General features: G+C 45.0%; 1 protein-coding gene across 1 annotated transcript in view; it reads right to left on the reverse strand.

Moving 5' to 3' along the window:
* The window catches only part of LOC134339970 (NACHT, LRR and PYD domains-containing protein 3-like), a 33673-nt gene extending 14619 nt beyond the window's left edge, over nucleotides 1–19054 (reverse strand). The window contains exons 1-4 of the mRNA XM_063036786.1: nucleotides 18666–19054; nucleotides 13879–14045; nucleotides 2985–3156; nucleotides 2830–2895 (exon numbers count right to left, since the gene is read on the reverse strand). Of these exons, the coding sequence (XP_062892856.1) occupies nucleotides 2830–2895; nucleotides 2985–3156; nucleotides 13879–14045; nucleotides 18666–18921 (661 nt within the window). The 5' untranslated portion in view covers nucleotides 18922–19054. The remainder of the gene's footprint in view (nucleotides 1–2829; nucleotides 2896–2984; nucleotides 3157–13878; nucleotides 14046–18665) is intronic.
* Nucleotides 19055–19589: the final 535 nt, after the last annotated feature.

A 19589-nucleotide genomic window follows, 5' to 3' on the forward strand; every position in this document is an offset into this window, starting at 1 on the left:
CAGGCCCTTCGGCCCACAATGTTGTGCCAACCCTCACTGGAGTGTTGGAGAGAACCGGAACACCCGAAAGAAACACACTCGTCCGAGGGAGAGCATACAAACTCCTTACAGGCAGCGGCGGAACTTGAACGTGGGCAACATGGACTATAAGCTATGGTGCACGCGCAAAACTGGACAGTGGCCTCAGGGGGAAGCACATCAGTTGCACATCATGAGAAGCTGTATTAACGGGTCTCCCTTCAGATCTATTCGTTGCCTTGTGTACTCTGATTAGATTTATCTCTGTTCTGATAACGCACGTATACACATGAAATAAGTAACGACATAAAATGAAGTAAGTTATTAATTAACTGATTAAGTATCTCATAATGTGTGATTGTGCAAAAGTGCAATACACACACACATATATCATATATATACTGTATATATGTATGTCAGACTGCAGGCAGGGGACATAGAAATGGAGGTCAGTGAAGCAGAGACAGAGGGCCAGAGACAACGGCAGGACAAGCCACTGTGCGGGATATACCATCGCCAGATATTAGAGCTGTATGACATAAGAAAATCCTACCAATGGCTGGAAAGGGTGGGGCTGAGGGACAGCACACAGGCGCTGCTCATGGATGCAAAATTCCATCCCGTTGACTGTGGAGAGGAACCTGGCAGAGAGCAACGAACACACAATACACAAGAGACTGTGCTCTGGCGCAACAAGCAATTTGCCAGAGGAACTCCGCTACCTCAGTAACATCTATAAAGGCAAACTAATTTTCGTCGGTTCGTGACGGCTGATAACACTCAGACACTCTGACCACACTTATACATGCTGTTCGACACTTTAAATGCTGCAAGATTATTTTCTTACTCGGTATCAATTTCCGCCCCTGAGAAGCAGTACCTACCATAAATCTCATCTCAGGTTTTTGCATTAAGTATTACAATGATTTGATGTGACATTTCACTGAGTTACTATAGAAGCTAGACTGGTACAGCACAGAAACAGGCCATTCTGCCTTTAGTGTTGTGCCGAATCAGCTAAAGAGCAAATTAAAAACACAAAACACTAATCCTTCCTACATAAAACATGTCCATATCCCTCAATCTTCCATAGATCGATTTGCCAATTCAAACATTTCTTAAAGGTTTCTAATGTATTTGCCACTACCTCCATACCACGTAGCGCATCCTAGGCACCTAAGACCGTCTGAGTAGAAAAATATACCCGTCACAAGCCGATTGGACCTACCCCATCCTGCCTGCAATGCATGCTCTCTGGTATTAGACATTTCTACCCTGGGAATAAGATACTCTATGTCCAGTCTATCTATCTCTCTCATAACTTGCAATCTCTATCATATCTTCCCTCAGCCCCCAGCGCTCGAGAGAAAACAACCCGATTTTCTCCAGCATCTTGTGATAGTGCATGCCATCTAAACCAATTAGCATCCTGGTAAACCTCCCCTGCACCCTCTGCAAAGCCTCAACATCATTTCTGTAATGGTTTGACCAGAATCCATGCAATAATTCAAATGTGGCCAAACCAGAGTTTCATAAGGTTGCAACATAACCTCTTGACTTTTGAACTCAGTGCCTCGACTAATAACCGCCTTATCTAATTGGAGATATGAACATGGATACAAAGACTGGATAGCAACACTCTTAAGGATTATGTGGGATTTTACCAAACGCCTTCGAAAATACATTTAGGCAACACCCACTTCCCTACTCTAATCAATTCCTTTCGTTAACGTATCAAAAAATTGAATCAAGTTAGTAAGACGCGACCTGCCCCGCAAAAAAAAAAAAAAATCCTAGATCTCACTGATTAGGCCACGGGTGTCCAAATGCTTATATATACTATCCCTAAGGATTTTCTCCAATAATTTCCCTATAACTACTGTACGATTCTCTATTTTACAGTTCCCAGGATTTTCCAGTGTTCCCTTTTTTTAAACAGAGCTCCTCCGGGCACTTGACTGTGGCTAGGGAGGACGTGAAGCTACTGGTCAAGAGCCCTGCCATCTCGTATTTTGCCTTCTTCAAAACTCTGTCTGACCTTATCAAGGGACGCAAGTGCTGTTAGCTTTCGTACCGAAGCAGGAGACTTGGAATTAGCATCCGGGTTGTGAAAATGATTGACAAAGTTTCTAGTCAGTTAGTCTGTTTGATTTCCAGAGAATTGTCTGTTCCAGAGTAGAAACTCTACTTATATATGTAATTGTTGTTTTGTTTTCGACTCCGCTGCTGACAATAAATCTGAGAACAGCTAAGGTCCCATTATCCCTCTGACAGGGATGCATGAGCTTTTACAGCGAACCCAACGAGAACTTGTGGGCTCTCACCGATTATTTCGAGTTTACTGCAGATCGCTAGTGTTTTGCAATACGCCAGATAACTGTTTGCATTATTTCCAAAGGCTGGAAGTAATGTAGAAAATTTTGAACCATATCCGGCTGGTGTCATAGTGATATCAGCGTCGGACTTCGGGACGCAAGGTCAAGAGTGCTAATCCAGCTGGCTACCCTGCACGCTTTCCATCCGTGCTGGGTTACGAGCTGGTGATCTCTTTGGAAAGTCACCCGGCAGAAGGCAAAGGCAAACCACCGCTGTAACTTGCTCGTACGCGGTTCCCCACTACGTCAGAGAGGCGTGGAGGGAAATCGTCTGCTAACCGGAGAAACTCCGGATACGACGTACCTTTATCAGGGGTAATGTGTGATTAATATCAATATACGAAGATAGTGAATAAATTTTCACAGATTCTTCCTCTTTCAGAAAAAAATAAATACTATTGAACTCAATCAGTTTGTTCTATAACTTATCTCTTACCTTGTAGCTGACAGGGTAATTCTGGTAAATCTTGGCCGTTGTTCATGGATTCAAATACATAGGGACCTGTTAAAAGGAATGAACTTTCGTAAATTCAGATTTGACTAATACTGCTAAATCTGCAATCGAGTTAGATGTTGTTTGTTTTTTTTTACCGATTTTCAGGATTTCGTTCAGGATTTTGTCCAGCTTTGGCGACTCATTTCTCATTTTCACAAACGCTTCCCACATCACCCTTTGGGCACCGAAGCCTTTCTCCATCACTAGACTGAGGAAGAGTTTCGAACCGCCTGTCCTGTCACCCTTTTTTGCGTGCTCAGTGACTCTCTGCAAAAAAGACAGCAATAAGTTTGTTGCGAGGTGGACTCAACCTCCGACATATTATTTACCTATTTACTTATTTTTGCTCATTCTCTGTGTCTTCAAAGTTAATGTCGACTTCCTGTCAGCTGGAATCAGTCTAGTGCTTCTGTCCTCTCTCACTATCAAAATGGTTTCCCTCTCAGAACGGCTGCTCTTTTTCTTCCCTGCACCATTCTCTATAAGACCTAGAGACCATAGTTCATGGAAGTCCCAGGAGAACAGTAGTTTCTGAGATGATCCAACGACACCGCAGGCCACCAACAATCATTCCACTGTTAAAATCCCTTAGATCTCATTATTCCCCATAACAATGTTTCACTCCAACAACAACGGAAGAACTTGGTCTTATTTACATGCTTTACGTGATTCATTTATGAGTGCCAACTGCTCTGCTGGCATTTCCAATAATAAAAGTTGCCACAGGCGGTTGTGGAGGCCAAGTCATTGGGTGTATTTAAGACGGAGATAGATAGGTTCTTGATTAGCCACGGCATCAAAGGGGGTGGGTGAAAGCAGGGGAGTGTGAATGACTGGATGAATTGGATCAGCCCATGACTGAATTGCGGAGCAGACTGGCCAACTTCCGCTCCTCGTATATCTTATATAAAGAAACATAATAGAATCAATACAAAAAAAAAACAAACAAACAAACTGTACACAAGCAAGGACGTACAAACAACCAAAATGCATAAGAATGCATAATGCTAATGATAATAATACATTAATAATGAAGAGTGCTAAATTGCTGAATGTACAGGCAGGTGTCTGGAAAACCGAGAAAGATAGAGCCAACATTGAACATAGAACATAGAACATAGAATAATACAGCATAGTTCAGGCCCTTCGGCCCACAATGTTGTGCCGACCCTCAATCCCTGCCTGCCATATAAGCCCCCACCTTAGATTCCTCCATATATCTGTCTAGTAGTCTCTTAAATTTCACTAGTGTATCTGCCTCCACCACTGACTCAGGCAGTGCATTCCACGCACCAACCACTCTCTGAGTAAAAAACCTTCCTCTAATATCCCCCTTGAACTTCCCACCCCTTACCTTAAAGCCATGTCCTCTTGTATTGAGCAGTGGTGCCCTGGGGAAGAGGCGCTGGCTACCCACTCTATCTATTCCTGTTATTATCTTGTACAGCTCTATCATGTCTCCTCTCATCCTCCTTCTCTCCAAAGAGTAAAGCCCTAGCTCCCTTAATCTCTGATCGTAATGCATGCAATGCTTAGATTTTTTGCAGGAGAACAGTACACTTACAACTGAGATCACCTCAGTAGATCAGAAAGGACAGAAATGCATGAAATTGGAATTAGAAGTGAAAACATTCATATGGATGGATATTATCCAGTAACGCAGTCTGAGGCTGACATGACAACATACAGCTCATTTGGAGCTCCACGTAAAACAGTCCTTGGGAGGCAATGATCATCATATGATTGAATTCATGCTAAAATTTAAGAGGGATAAGGTTAAGTGAGATATATCAGTATCGCAATGGAATAAAGGGAATTACAGAGGCATGAGAGAGGAGCTTGCCCAGGTGGATTGGAGGAGGATACTGGCGGGGAGGACGACAGAGCAGAGATGGCTGTAGTTTCTGGAAATAGTTCACAAGTCGCAGGGCAGAAATGTCCCAAAGCGGAAGAACTCTCAAATGGCAGGAGTAGGAAACCGTGGCTGTCAAAGGAAGTTAAGGACTGCATAAAAGCCAAGGAAAAGGCGTATGAGGTGGCAAAAGTCAGTGGGACGTTTTCCGAGTGGGAAAATGTTAGGATCGATTAAAAAACAAAAAAAAAACCTAGAAGAATGGAAAGTTGAAATATGAAGGAAGACCAGCCAACAATACAAAGCAGGATAATAAATGTATTTTCAGTTATATAAAGAGGGAAAAAAAAGTGATGCGAGCGTTGATATTGGACCACTGGAAAATGATGCTGGTGAGGTAGTAATGGGGGAGAAAAAAAGGACAGCTGAATTTAATGGGTACTTTGCATCACTTGTGAAGACGCCAGCGGTGTGCCAGAGGCTCGTGTAGACATTTCTATTACAATTGAAAAGCTGCAAGGTAAGTGCATAGGTCTTAAGTTGGATAAATCACCTGCACCATTCGGGCTGCACCCCAGAGCCCCGAAAGTAGATATTGAAGAGTTAACGGATGCACTGGTGATGATTTTTCAAAAACCACTTCATTCTGCTATCCTCCTGAAGGAGTGGAGGATTGCAGACGTCATTCCACTCTTTAAGAAGGGAGGAAGGCAGAATAAAGGAAATTATAGACCGGCTAGTCTAACCACAGTTATTGGGAATGCGTTAGAGTCTATTATTAAGCGTAAGATTCTTGAGGTACTGGGAGACTAATGATAACATAAGTCAAAGACGGCATTGTTTCTGTCAAGGAAATCCTTTCCTGACAAACCTGTTAGAGTGCTTCGAGGAGGTAACAATCAGGGTAGACAAAGCAGAGGCAGTCATTTACTTGCAGTTTCAGAAGGCATTTGATAAGATGCCACACATGAAGCTGCTTAACAGTATAAAATTCTATCGTGTTACTGGTATGGATAGCGGAATGGTTGACAGGCTGGAGGCAGGGATTGGGAATAAAGGCGGCCTTCTCTGATTGGGCTGCCGGTGACTGGTGGTGTTCCTCAGGGTTCAGTGTTGGGATATCTGCATTTTACATTATTTGTCAACGTAAAATGGAATTGATGTCTCTGTGACAAAGCTTACGGATGATACAATAATCGGTGGAGGAGTAGGTAATGCTGAGGAAGCTATGCGGTCGCAGCAGGTCTTAGAGAAATTCGAAGAATGGGTAAAAATTGGCAGGTGGAATGCAATGTTGGGAAATGTATGATAATGCATTTTGATAAAAGGAACAACAGTGCGGACTATTATTTAAATAGGGCGAATTAAAAAAGAAACATCAGGGGTGCAGAGGGACTTGGGAGTCCTCATGTAAGACTCACAGCAGGTTAATTTACTGGTTGAGTCTGTGGTGAAGAAGAGATGGAGCTGAGTGATGAAGGCGTTAAACAGAGACTCTTTTCCTTCGGAAATATCTTTATTTCTATCTTTGATATCGCCTTTTTCCTCTTTTAAGGTTGTTTGAGGAAATTGACCTGGAGTTACACTCTGACATCGGTTCTTTGCGGAAATGGGATCTGTTCTCAGGGCCGCACGAATGGCCGCTTTTTAGTATGCCAACGATGCGGCCTACAAAAGTAGCCCTCTTCAGGGTGCCGGATTTTCGTGGCTCTAGAGACGGACTGATTCATGGCTGGTGCTGCCTCCGCGTCTGACTGATGCGCTGCGGGAGAATAAGGGAGGTCAGATGCACCGGGCCTTCTGCTGGCGCTGTGCCCAGTTATGTTTCGCTATGTCTCCCCTCTCGCTGTGAAATGAAGACACCTCTTTTATTTCCCTTATTAAGGAAAGAGAGAGAGAGAGAGAGAGAGAGAGAGAGAGAGAGAGAGAGAGAGAGAGAGAGCGCCTGTGGTGTGTCGAATACCGGGTAAACCGATTAGTCTCCTGCCCTCAAACTCCACGCCTCAAAATCCACTGCTCAAACTGCACTCGTTAACCTCCCCTGCTCAAAATCCTGCAAGTCTGTGTCTTTAGTGATGCTTTTCTGCAGCTTTGAGTGGCTGGTGGCGGTCATCGACGCTTTTGTGCTGTAGGGGAGCCGGGTGGTCGCTGCTTTGGTGCTGCTTGTGCGTGGGAGAGGAAGCTCGGGTGGGGGCGGGCTTTAACTATCTTTCTCTATTTGGGGGCAGTCCTCTGTTTTTTTGTGGATGTTTGCGAAGAAATACAATTTCAGGATGTATATTCTATACATTTCTTTGACATTAAATACGCCTATTGAAACCCATTGAAATGCCAGGGTTTAATATATAGAATACAAAGCTTTGAGATAATGCTGAGTCTTTGTAAGTTACTAGTCAGGTCACACATGGAATATTGTTAACAACTTGGGCTTCATATCTCAGAAAGCACGTGTTGTCATTGGAGAGAGTCCATAGGAGGTTCACGAGGACGGGAATGAAGGAGCTAACATATGAGGAGCGTTTGGCAACTTTGGACATGTACTGACTGGAACTAGCAATCATGCGTGGGGATCTCATTGACACCCACTGAATTTTGAACGGACTAGATAGGGTGGATGTGAAGATGATGTTTCCTATGGCGGAGGGTATCTAAAGCTAGAGGACACAGCCTCAATGTTGTGGGGCGAACTTTCAGAACAGAGGTAAGGAAGAATTGTTTTTCAGCTAGAGAGCTGTAAATCTATGGGATGCTCCGCCACAGACTGCAGTGGAGGCCAAGTCATTAGGCGAAGGCCGGTTGATCGTCTACTCTGCGGTCAGGGCATCAAAAAATATGGCGAGAAGGCAGATGTAAAGGGATCCTGGATGAGCCATGATGAGCTGAATAGCCTAATTCTGCTTCTATATCTTATCGTCTTGGACAGGGACAAATTTCAACCACTGCTTATTGTGCGGCATCGCCTTGTGCAAGTAAATGCCCAATGAATAGCAGACCAATGTAGAGTCCTAAAAATAAAATAGTTTAATCCCTATCGACATGCAAACAAAATAAAGCATGACAGTAGCACAAGAGCTAAAAAAGAAACAAAGCTAAAGCATCACAGCAATGCCATCCAAGAATATAATGAAGAGGCCACCCGCTGACGGGGTAATGAAAATAGATTAGTTCTGCAACTGTCCCAAAACCCGATGGTAACAGCAATAACACGGATAAAGCGCCTCTGAAGAATGCTGATGACAAAGATGAGCTTCCAGGCAAAATGCTCCAAACATTCAGGAAACTCTAGCAGAATACATGGGATCTGACCATACAGGAAGAACTTAATACCAAAAGAAAACATATGAAAAACATTAGCAAAGCTGTTTAGACTCTCAATAACATTATATTATCACAACAAACAACAGGAATTCTGCAGATGCTGGAAATTCAAGCAACACACATCAAAGTTGCTGGTGAACGCAGCAGGCCAGGCAGCATCTATAGGAAGAGGCGCAGTCGACGTTTCAGGCCGAGACCCTTCGTCAGGACTAACTGAAGGAAGAGTCTCCCTCTGTCCCTCTGAATATACCTCTTGCCCATCCTCTGGGTCACCCCCCCCCCCGTCTTTCTTCCCGGACCTCCTGTCCCATGATCCTCTCGTATCCCCTTTTGTCAATCACCTGTCCAGCTCTTGGCTCCATCCCTCCCCCTCCTGTCTTCTCCTATCATTTTGCATCTCCCCCTCCCCCTCCAGCTTTCAAATCCCTTACTCACTCTTCCTTCAGTTAGTCCTGACGAAGGGTCTCGGCCTGAAACGTCGACTGCGCCTCTTCCTATAGATGCTGCTTGGCCTGCTGCGTTCACCAGCAACTTTGATATTATCACGACATTAAGGAGAACTTGAAAGACGTGAAGAACTGCACACAATACCATTCTGCACAACGTTAACAGCAGTGCAGCTCCAAAACAGAGGCAATTAACAGAAACCCAAAGCTGAGTAATGAAGTGAGAAGTGGCAGAACAGACTTAGAGCAGTAATGCCGCCTAATGGGGTAACAAATGAATAACCGGCGGCAGGAAGCGAAGAAGATTGCTAAGAAAATAGCAAGGCAATATCAAGGAAATAATAGGTCCATTCAAACTGTGATCAATTTAACACAATCATTGAATAATTTATGAATACAAAGCCAGTCCATATACATAATTGAAATGCATCATAAGAAAAAAAAACACAATTATCAGTTTAGAAACAATAAAAACCGTTTATATTAGATGGTAGATTTAAATTCGACGCAGCAAAATGTCATTGACCGGACCACAGACTGCTCACCAAATAGGGAGATAATGAACTATTGGTCTAGTATCTGATCAAATAGGGCGGCACACAATCAGGAAACAAACGGTACTAGGGCTGAAAAAGAACGCAATCATACTATTGACGGCAGGCAAACACCTGAAGTTACAATGAATATCCTAAGAGCAATTATATATAAAAAAATGCACTCAACTAGAAAAGTACTGACAGTGATAATATTCATAATTATTGATATAAAAATTACTTCCCATCATCCTTACCTACTAATACATATCAACAATTTTCTTAAACATTTTAAAAGAGTGCCGGAATTTTTGACTGAATGCAAAACACCCAAAATCACAAATTACTCATCAAAACGCCATCCGGTTACTTATTTGCAAGTTATATCATGCATCTCGCAAATGATCACCAGTCATTTAGATAACCGCAGATTGTCAATGGAAGAGAAGAAAGGATGCCGTAAGGTCACGGAAGGATGCAAAAGACTATCTGATCATACATTCTGTAATTCTAAATAAAGCCTGACGGACAAAACAAAAGAAAAAGCAAAACATTCACGCTTTTATATTGTCTACCAGAAAGCTTTTGATTTTGCCCCACACTCATAAACCAGAATAAGTTCTTAATCTATATAAGCTACACGGAACGTTTGTGAAATTTCTCCTACATCTGATGAAGTAGTGGCGTACTATAATCAGCCTATATATGTAAAAAAAGAACACCCAGGGCATTTTCCAGCAACACACACAAAATGCTGGTGGAGCGCATTGTGGTGGAAGGAGACCCCTGACGAAGGGTCTCGATCCGAAATGTCGGCTGTATTTCTTCCTATAGATGCTGCCTGGCCTGCTGCGTTCCACCAGCATTTTGTGTGTGTTGCTTGAATTTCCATCATCTGCAGATTTTGTCGTGCGGGCATTTTCCAGGGCGGCTCCCTAAATCTACTTCCGCCACCTCCAACGGGATCCCACCACTAAGCATATCTTTCCCTCCCCCCCTCTCTCTGCATTCCGCAGGGATCGCTCCCTACACAACTCCCTTGTCCATTCGTCCCCCCCATCCCTCCCCACTGATCTCCCTCCTGGCACTTATCCGTGTAAGCGGAACAAGTGCTACACATGCCCTTACACTTCCTCCCTTACCACCATTCAGGGCCCCAAACAGTCCTTCCAGGTGAGGCATCACTTCACCTGTGAGTCGACTGGGGTGATATACTGCGTCGGGTGCTCCCGATGTGGCCTTTTATATATTGGTGAGACCCGACGCAGACTGGGAGACCGCTTTGCTGAACATCTACGCTCTGTCCGCCAGAGAAAGCAGGATCTCCCAGTGGCCACACATTTTAATTCCACATCCCATTCCCATTCTGACATGTCTATCCACGGCCTCCTCTACTGTAAAGATGAAGCCACACTCAGGTTGGAGGAACAACACCTTATATTCCGTCTGGGTAGCCTCCAACCTGATGGCATGAACATTGACTTCTCTAAATTCCGCTAGGCCCCACCTCCCCCTCGTACCCCATCTGTTACTCTTTTTTATGCACACATTCTTTCTCTCACTCTCCTTTTTCTCCCTCTGTCCCTCTGAATATACCTCTTGCCCATCCTCTGGGTCACCCCCCCCCCCGTCTTTCTTCCCGGACCTCCTGTCCCATAATCCTCTCGTATCCCCTTCTGCCTATCACCTGTCCAGCTCTCGGCTCCATCCCTCCCCCTCCTGTCTTCTCCTATCATTTTTCATCTCCCCCTCCCCCTCCAGCTTTGAAATCCCTTACTCACTCTTCCTTCAGTTAGTCCTGACGAAGGGTCTCGGCCTGAAACGTCGACTGCACCTCTTCCTATAGCTGCTGCCTGGCCTGCTGCGTTCACCAGCAACTTTTATGTGTGTTGCTTGAATTTCCAGCATCTGCAGAATTCCTGTTGTTTCCCTAAATCTACTATGGGTAAGTCTAGCTTTAAACCTACTCTCTAATTCATTGAATGGGATGAAAATATGGTATCAAACTAGCGGTAACCAAACGAATTGTACCTTGGCACACCTTCTGTACATGATTGATAAGTGCAAAACGATAAACACCAACGCATGCGTAACAGACAGTAGAATATGAAACAGAGCCGCAGGATACGATACAACTGATGGATGAATATGAAACATACAAGTATATGGGATAACAAAAGCAAAGAAAACAGATCATAATACGAGAAAGGATGAGCTCTCCAGCCCGAGTTAGATTTGGGCGATAGTTTGTGGTTTCGGAAGTGAAAATGAAGTAGACTGGGTGATCACGTGTAACATACGCTGCCGCCTCTGTCCACTGCCTGTGGATAATATTAATTTATAGTTTCGTAGGACAGGTACAAGCTAAGTCCGGGTATACACGTCACCGAAGATCTCAACAGGACTCTACACGCTGGCTGCGTGGCAAAAAAAAAGTACAGCAGCGTCTCTTCCACCTCAGGCGATTGAATACGTTCGGCATGGACCGCCAAATCAAGGCCTTCTGCGGGGGCATCATTGAGAAGACCATGACTGGCCGTATCACCGCCTGGTGCGGGAACTGCTCCAAACTTGACCGGTGGGCATTACAGAGAGTGGTATTGACAACCCAGCGGATCTGTGGATGTAAACCTCCTTCCACTGAGGACCTTTACAGCAGCGGATGCGCAGAGAAGGCCCAGAAGACAGGTGGGAAACAGCACTCACCCCAGCCATAAAGTGCTTCAGCTGCTTCCGTTTCACAAACGGTACCGCAGCGTTAAAGCCAGGACCAAAAAGCTACGGGACAGTTTGTTTTTCTACAGGCCATTAGAATTATAAATTCACATGTCTGTACATTGCGACGTAGTCATAACGCAAAGATTTTTACTTTCTCACGTTGTGGAGCGAACGTAAGATTTAAACAAATTCAAATTCAAGTTTAACTGCTCACATCCCAATAACTAGAGCGCGTGACAACACACGTCAAAACTCTGGCTCCTAAAGGATGGACTGGATGTTGCCGGGACTTGAGAAACTCAGTTACAGAGAAAGGTTGAATAGGTTAGGACTTTATTCCCTGGAGCGTAGAAGAATGAGGGGGGATTTGATAGAGGTATTTAAAATTATGATGGGTATAGATAGTATGAATTCAAGCACGCTTTTTCCACTGAGGCCAGGGGAAAAAAAAACGGAGGACATTGATTAAGGGTGAAGGGGGAAAAGTTTAAAGGGAATATTAGGGGGGTGATTTCTTCACACAGAGAGTGGTGGGAGTGTGGAATGAGCTGCCAGACGAGGTGGTAAATGCGGGTTCTTTTTTAACATTGAAGAATAAAATGGACAGATACATGGATGGGAGATGTATGGAGGGATATGGTCCGTGTGCAGGTCAGTGGGACTAGGCAGAAAATGGTTCGGCATAGCCAAGAAGGGCCAAAAGGCCTGTTTCTGTGTTGTAGCTTTTCTATGGTTTCTATGGTTTCTTCTGTTTCATTCAGGCAGGGCGACGAGTCATAGAATTGTTTCTATCACAACGGTGTTCTATGCTTGACGCTATACACTATCTAAGACCACCTTAAATCCTTCACAAATACGCGTATGTGTAGCAGAAAGTAGAACATTACTGAAGCCGGTGAAGATGCTTATTCCTCGGACAGATTATAAAGCATAAAAAAAGGAACTCTTCTGACTATCTTGTCCACGCAAAACAGTCTTCGCCGCGCCGGCGGCACCATTCCCATTTCGCATACGAGCCAAGTCTATGGAGTGGCGGTCCAATTGTAAGAATTTTATCTGATTCGATCAGATAACCTGGCAATCAGTTTCAGATATCAATCACTCAAAAGGAGGACATGAAGACCTGCTTGATTCATTTAACGGTTTTTCCTCACTGCTTAACCCATGGTCTTTTATTTTGTTAACACTTGCTTTGAACGCCTTGAGGTACATAAATAGGATATGTAGTTCCTGCAGTACAGGCAACATTCTCGCGATTGTTCTCTACACTTTTTCTAGTTGAACCTCGTATTTCCTATAACAGGGAGAACAAAATTGTACAGAGTATTCCAGGTGCATCTTCACCAAAGGCTTTTACAACTCCAGCGTATTGCTCCAGCTTCAAGGCGCAACATGGAATCTGCTCGTGTTACTACACCGGTGTTATCTCCGCAGACTTGCAGACGAGCAATGACTGGATAAAATATACACCCAGTGCTGAATTTATTCGGTACACCTGTGTACCTGCTTGTTATTGGAAGATTTAATCAGCCAATCTTGCGTCAGCACCTCAGTGCAAAAATCATGCAGGCATACTCAAGTGGTTCGGTTGTTGTTAAGCTCAAAGATAAGAACGGAGACGAAATGCGATCCAAGCGACATTGACGGTGGAATGATTGTTGGTGCTGGACTGGGTCATTTGAGTATCTCAGAAACAGCTGATCTCCCGGGATTATCACGCAGAACGTCTCCAGAGTTTACAGAGGATTGTGCGAACCCCAACACCGCCCCCCCCAGAAAAAAAAACAGACAGAAAATCAGGCGAGCGACAGTTCTGTGGGCAAAAATAAAGAAAGGCAGATACTCCTCGAGAATGAGAACGATTAGAGAAGAATGACCAGACTGCATCAGACTGTCAGGAAGGCGACAGGAGCTGAAATAGTCACGTGTTACCAAAGTCGTGTGCAAACCAGCATCATAGAATGTACAACACGTCGAATCTCGAAGCGAATGGACGGCAGGGGCAGAACACCACCGCCATCCGCTCAGTGGTCTTTAATAGGCAGGTGAGATACCTCAGACCTGAGATGATCGGTTTTGTGATCTTTGAAGAAGCAGAAATACGGCCTCGCCTCGCACTCACCCCGTATTCTTCTGCACTGAACCGCTTCTCCTCCTTCAGCATCAAGCTGAGTCCTTCAACTACTCTTTCAGCCGCCGGTTCCAGCCGGTCCAGAAAATATTCCGTTAACTGAATCATATGGTCCTCGTCCAGGATCGATAGGAACTCCGAAATTGAAAGCTTTGGATCTGTAGGCAAAAACAGCGGCAATAATTACTATTCCATAACACAACCTTGACGAAAAGAGGGTAAAATGTGTGCATGCATTCATGCTATCTATCTCCTTGGTAACTCTGCATACCTCTATGATATCTCCCCCCATTTTTCTGTGCTCCAAGGAATAAAGTCTTAACTTGGTCAACCTTTCCCTTTCACGAAAAGATCGTCGACCATGCAGTAAACGAGAGAGACTGTTCCGCGCCAAACACGGTGCTCGCTAGCAAATCTCAATATAACTTGAAAGATCGCTCCAAAATGGCGATCAGTTCCGCTCCTGAAAAGTTCCCAATCCCGTTCCAAACACAATATTTACACTCCTTTCCACTCACTACACGCACGGGATTTACTGCTCCGGATCAGCAGGCGTCAACACTGTATCGTCCTCAAAGCTGACCACCAGCAAATTGCGGCAATGCAGTCGACCAATCACGTCTGCACCCCTCCTGTCCCAGTGATGTGGTTTGGCATCAGTGAATGTGACGAGAGGAAGAGGAATAATATAATCCCTGCAATGCACCGATGTAAAGGGGAGTGCTGCAAGTGTCAAAGTGAGGGTTCTGAGCTTGTGAGGGACAAAAACCAAAGCGAGCAGTGCCCACGCTGTAGCACGGCTACGCGGAGAGCGTCGTGTAAAGTGACGGGAGAAACAGGAGGTTGTGCAGCGTTGGACAATGGCCGATAAATGTGAGAGGCCTCGTCGGCAGCTGCCGATAGTAGTGTCTAGAATTTAACTGCGGCAACCGCGAAGTGGTGTCGCCATGTTGCAAAGATACAAACGCAAGGAACGCAATACTTAAAATAATGAATACTTATCTGGTCGCCAATCGAATCGAAGCACGTGAATGAGCTAAAGAAAGCGCAAAAAAATATTCACAAGGATATTACCTGGATTATGGAGTATTGTTTGTAAGGAAAGATTGGAAGCGCTAGCTCTGTTCCCCTCAGTGCGACGGAGACTAGTAAGTGACTGATAAGAGTTAGATAAAACTTCCATAGGCCTACATGGGTGGATAACAAAACCTTGCCTACATAGCTGCGGTTTCTGAACGTATAGAGCGTAAGAGGAGAGTTGGATGAAATGGATGTGAGAGGTAAACAGTTCACTAAAAGAGTTACTGGTCTATAGTTTCAGATGCCAGACGTTGTACTGGTTGCAGGAACAGAAGATATCAAGGGACCTACGTTGAAACAAAACTCCGATTCTCTTTAAAGTTTGCTCTCCGCCTAAACCCACGGCAGATGCGCTGCAGCGTTGCCAGGCAAACCAATGGCACTGTATCACCCTCTCACCTACCGCTGGCTTTCCACGCAACACCAGAAGTAATTGGAAGGAAAAGAAACGAAAGAAGGCGGTGGATAGGAGCGGGAATTAACCATTGGTGTCATCTGTTTGTCATGATCCGGTCCGTGAAGTCCGCATTCCGGTTCGCGGTCCGGTCCATCGTTCCTTATTCCAGAGTTTCTGGTTTTCCTCAGTTTCTGTTGTAGGCACATGATTCTCGTTTTCGGGTTGAGACATAAGTACTTCTGAAAACCAGGATTCCAGGCTGGACTGTTCTGTTCCCCTCCCTGTCTTTCCCCCCTTGCCTGACTCTCTGCCTGGATACCTTGCCTGATCTCTGCCTGGATAACTCGCCTAACTCTCTACCTGGATACCTTGCCTGACTTTCTGCCTGCGCACCTAGCCTGGATACCCCGCCTGTATCCCTCGCCTGCACCACTGTCTAGTTCAATCGCCAGAGCAAGATAAGAACTGTCTATGGTTGTTTTGTATTGTCTGTGTCCACTCCTTCACAAGGTAGGTCCGGCCGTTTGCCGCTACCTAGTATTGATATCTGACTTTGTATCCACGCCTTCGCTAGGTAGGTCCGGCCGTCTACCGCTACCTTGCGTTGAGAACTGTCTCGTCATATTCTGCGCTCTGTGTGGTGAGTCCTGGCCCTACGTCCCGTTCCCACGGAGGGGACCAGGCTCTGTTTCCGTGCTTCTGCCTCTTCCAAGTCCAAGGGTCCGTGCTCCTTTCCCTTCCTGCCCCTTGCCTCCGTCGGGTAAGCCAGGCCGTTTGCCGTTACCCCACGGTTGGTTCTGTCCCTTCATGTCCCTTACCTCCGTCAGGTAAGAGTCCCGCGTCCAGCCCAGGAGTCCCGCGTCCTGCCCAGAAGTTGTCTCGAAGTACCCTTTCCCCGTCATATCCTCATCTGGACTCCAAGTACCCAAGCCTCCAGTCTCAAGCCTCCAGCCTCAAGACCCCAACCTGAAGATCCAAGCCTCAAGCCTCAAGCCTCATGACCCCAGCCTCAAGCCTCAAGCCTCTAGACCCCAGCCTCTAGTCCTGTAGTCATGTCATGTTCTTGGCTGGTTCTGGGGCCCGAGCCCGAGGCAAGACCCAGGTCTTGGGTCCTTGTCCAGTCTCTGGCTCGGAGTCGAAGGCCAGACTCACAGTTCATGGTTCCTTGTCCAGTTTCCCTGTTTCTTGTCCATGTCCTAGGTCAGGTCCCTCATCCTTGTACTGTTCCTAGTACTTCAGTGTCTGTGTCTTGCATCTAGGATCCGCTCCTAGCGCCCCCTTGTGACACTGTTATCTCCTTACATTGTGTGTGTGTGTGTGTATATACAAGATTTCTGTTTCCATCCTGGTGGTATGCATTAGCCGCTCAATTTTCCTGCTCTATTACCCGACCTTGCAGCGATAATAACGATTCTCATATTCCATCTGCTGTGTTGACATTATAATGCCGCTCTCTACTGACCCGTGACAGAAAACATAAAAAAAAACACTCCGAGTATCTGCTCTTTCTGATCCTTTAAACTGGGTAGGTGCTGCATTGTCCAAGCTACCCACTCGCCGCGGCTTGCCGCATTTAGCTGCGTTGGTACTACATTCAATACCACCCTCGGCACTGGCCCTTTAACCCGTGTCCTCCAGGGCATTCACAGGACCATGACCATAAGACATAGGAGCAGTAATAGGCCATGCAGTTTACACTGCCATTGAATCATGGCTGATCCTTTTTTAAATTTCCTCCTCAACCCCAGTTCCCGAGCTTTGATGTCATGTCCAATAAAGAGCCTATCAATCTCTGCCTTAAATACACCCAACTACCTGGTCTCCACAGTTGCATGTGACAACAAATTCCTCTAATGCACTACCCATTGGCTAAAGAAATTTATCCGCATCTCTGTTTAGAAAGAGCGACTCTCTATCCTGAGGCTGTGCCCTCTTGTCCTAGATTCTCCCGCCATGGGAAACATGCTTTCCACATATACTCTGTCTAGGCGTTTCAAAGTTCTAAAGGTTTCTGTGAGATCCTCCCCCCTTCCCCCGCATCCTTTCGAATTCCAGTGAATACATACCCAGAGCCATGAAACGTTCCTCGTATGATAATCGTTTCATTCCTGGAATCATCCTTGTGAAATTCCTCTGGACCCTCTCCAATACCAGCACATCTTTTCTAAGATGAGATGCTCACAACTGTTCAAAATACTCATGGTGAGGCCTAACCAATGCCTTATAAATCCTCAGCCTCACATTCTTTCTCTTGCATTCTAGTCCTCTTGAAATGCCTGCTAACATGGCGTTTGCCTTCCTCACCATCGCCCTAACCTCCAAGTTAACGTTTACTGTGTTCTGCAGAAGGTCTCCAAAGTCCGTTTGCAACTCAGAGTTTTGGATTTTCTCCCCGTTTAGAAAATATTCCACACGTTTATTTCTACTACCAACGTGCATGTCAATACATTTTCAAACATTGTATTTCATTTGCCTCTTTCTTGCCCATTCACCCGATCTGTCTAAATCCTTCTGAATCGTACCTGTTTCCTCAATACTACCTGCCCCTCCAGCAATCTTTGTATCATCGATTCACTCTCTCCGTCGACCCTAAGTTGAAAATTACATCCAGTGATCTCACCCGTTAAGCACTCAACACTGCCACACAATCCCCCATAATGAAAACAAAAACACTCCTGTTATTCCACTCTGCACATCTCGCTGCCCCGTCATACAACGAACACAGTCAAATACCCTTCAAACCCCATCTATTCTCTCTTTCTTCCCCTCCCGTGGTTTGGCACAGTGGCAGTGAAGGTGTGCCGGGGCGGGGTTTACTGCGGGTGTACTGAAACACTGAACAAGGTAACATGATTCCATTATTGATCATTACAGAATGTCCCTCTGTTGCTTCCCACTCCCGTCCCGTTTCCCCAGCAATGATTCCTCTCTGTCTGCCTACTTACCGCTGTAGAAGCCCATACTACAGCAGAGAAACATATCAGAATTTGGTTTATCATCTTTACATATGTCATGAAAATTGTGGTAGCTATACGGTGTGATAAATGATATTACTTCAGTAATTTAACAGTGTAATCACGACGGTGCTGTGCAAAACTTTTATGCACCCATTTACTCTCGCACCATTCTAACACCGCCAGTCTCTTCCTTGCTGTGCTGCGAAACTGACCCGTAAGTTTAGTTCACTGTTGCCATTTATTTCAGTGTAGCCTCGAATCTCCAACACTGACTAACATTCCTTCCTTTGCTCTCCCTCCTGTCTTGCTTCCACTTCCTATATCTACAGATCTTGTTCACTCGCCTTGTTCTTGGTCATCTCTTGAAGTTTCCGTCTGGAATAAAGCTCCGAGGGAAGACAATAATTGATTCGGCATTGTTCCTGGAACATTATTTAATTCCCATGGAACACTTCCTGGATTCTGATGGTTCTCCCCTCCTTCTGCGTCCGAGACGAAACCCAAAATCCGGCTTCGTTTTGGCGATGCACTTCTCGTGTCATGATCGCCTACTGCTGCTGAAGAGCCGAAGGGCCAAAATCTTTTCAAGTTGCTCCTCATCTCCGGCACAGAAAGAGTCCGTTCTGACTTACAGCAGAGTCACGCTGACTCAGATTTATTGGCATGCAATGGGCTATAAGGCTGTGGGTGATGGGATTCTGGAGCAGGAAATCCAGTCGAATGTTCTTCGTATCTCCTGCAGGATATAAGAAAAATAAGCACGATTTGAGGTTTTGCAATAACGTTAAAACACAAATAAGATGCACAGCAATTAAATGCACCAAATAACAACTAAAACAGTAACAATTAAGATAGTAATTCAAACGCCGGATGAGGATAGCAGGCAAATGGACATAAGAACGTTGGAACTGAAATTGATCAGCAGTGCTCGGGGAAAATGTTCGCCCATTCAATGTAATCATGGGGGATCTACACTCTTCTTGTGTTTCGGTTAACAAGAAAACTCAATTCCTCCAAATTCCAAATAGTTATTTTTCTCTAATTTCAAATATTACAATCAAGTGGATACCACTATTCTCGTCTGCAGAAAATTAAACAAAAAAAAAACAAAACAGTATTTTCCTCCGAATTGCAAATAGAAATGAGAAGCACTTTCTTGTCGTTCAGGCACTCCCAGTTTCAAACGCCATTTTATTCAAAATTAGAGTTAGCAGTTGAGATCAAAAGCATATCACGAAATGCTAATGTTGTGTCATCTTCCAAAGACA

Source organism: Mobula hypostoma, chromosome 31 (assembly GCF_963921235.1).
Source record: "Mobula hypostoma chromosome 31, sMobHyp1.1, whole genome shotgun sequence".
Lineage (NCBI taxonomy): Eukaryota > Metazoa > Chordata > Chondrichthyes > Myliobatiformes > Myliobatidae > Mobula > Mobula hypostoma.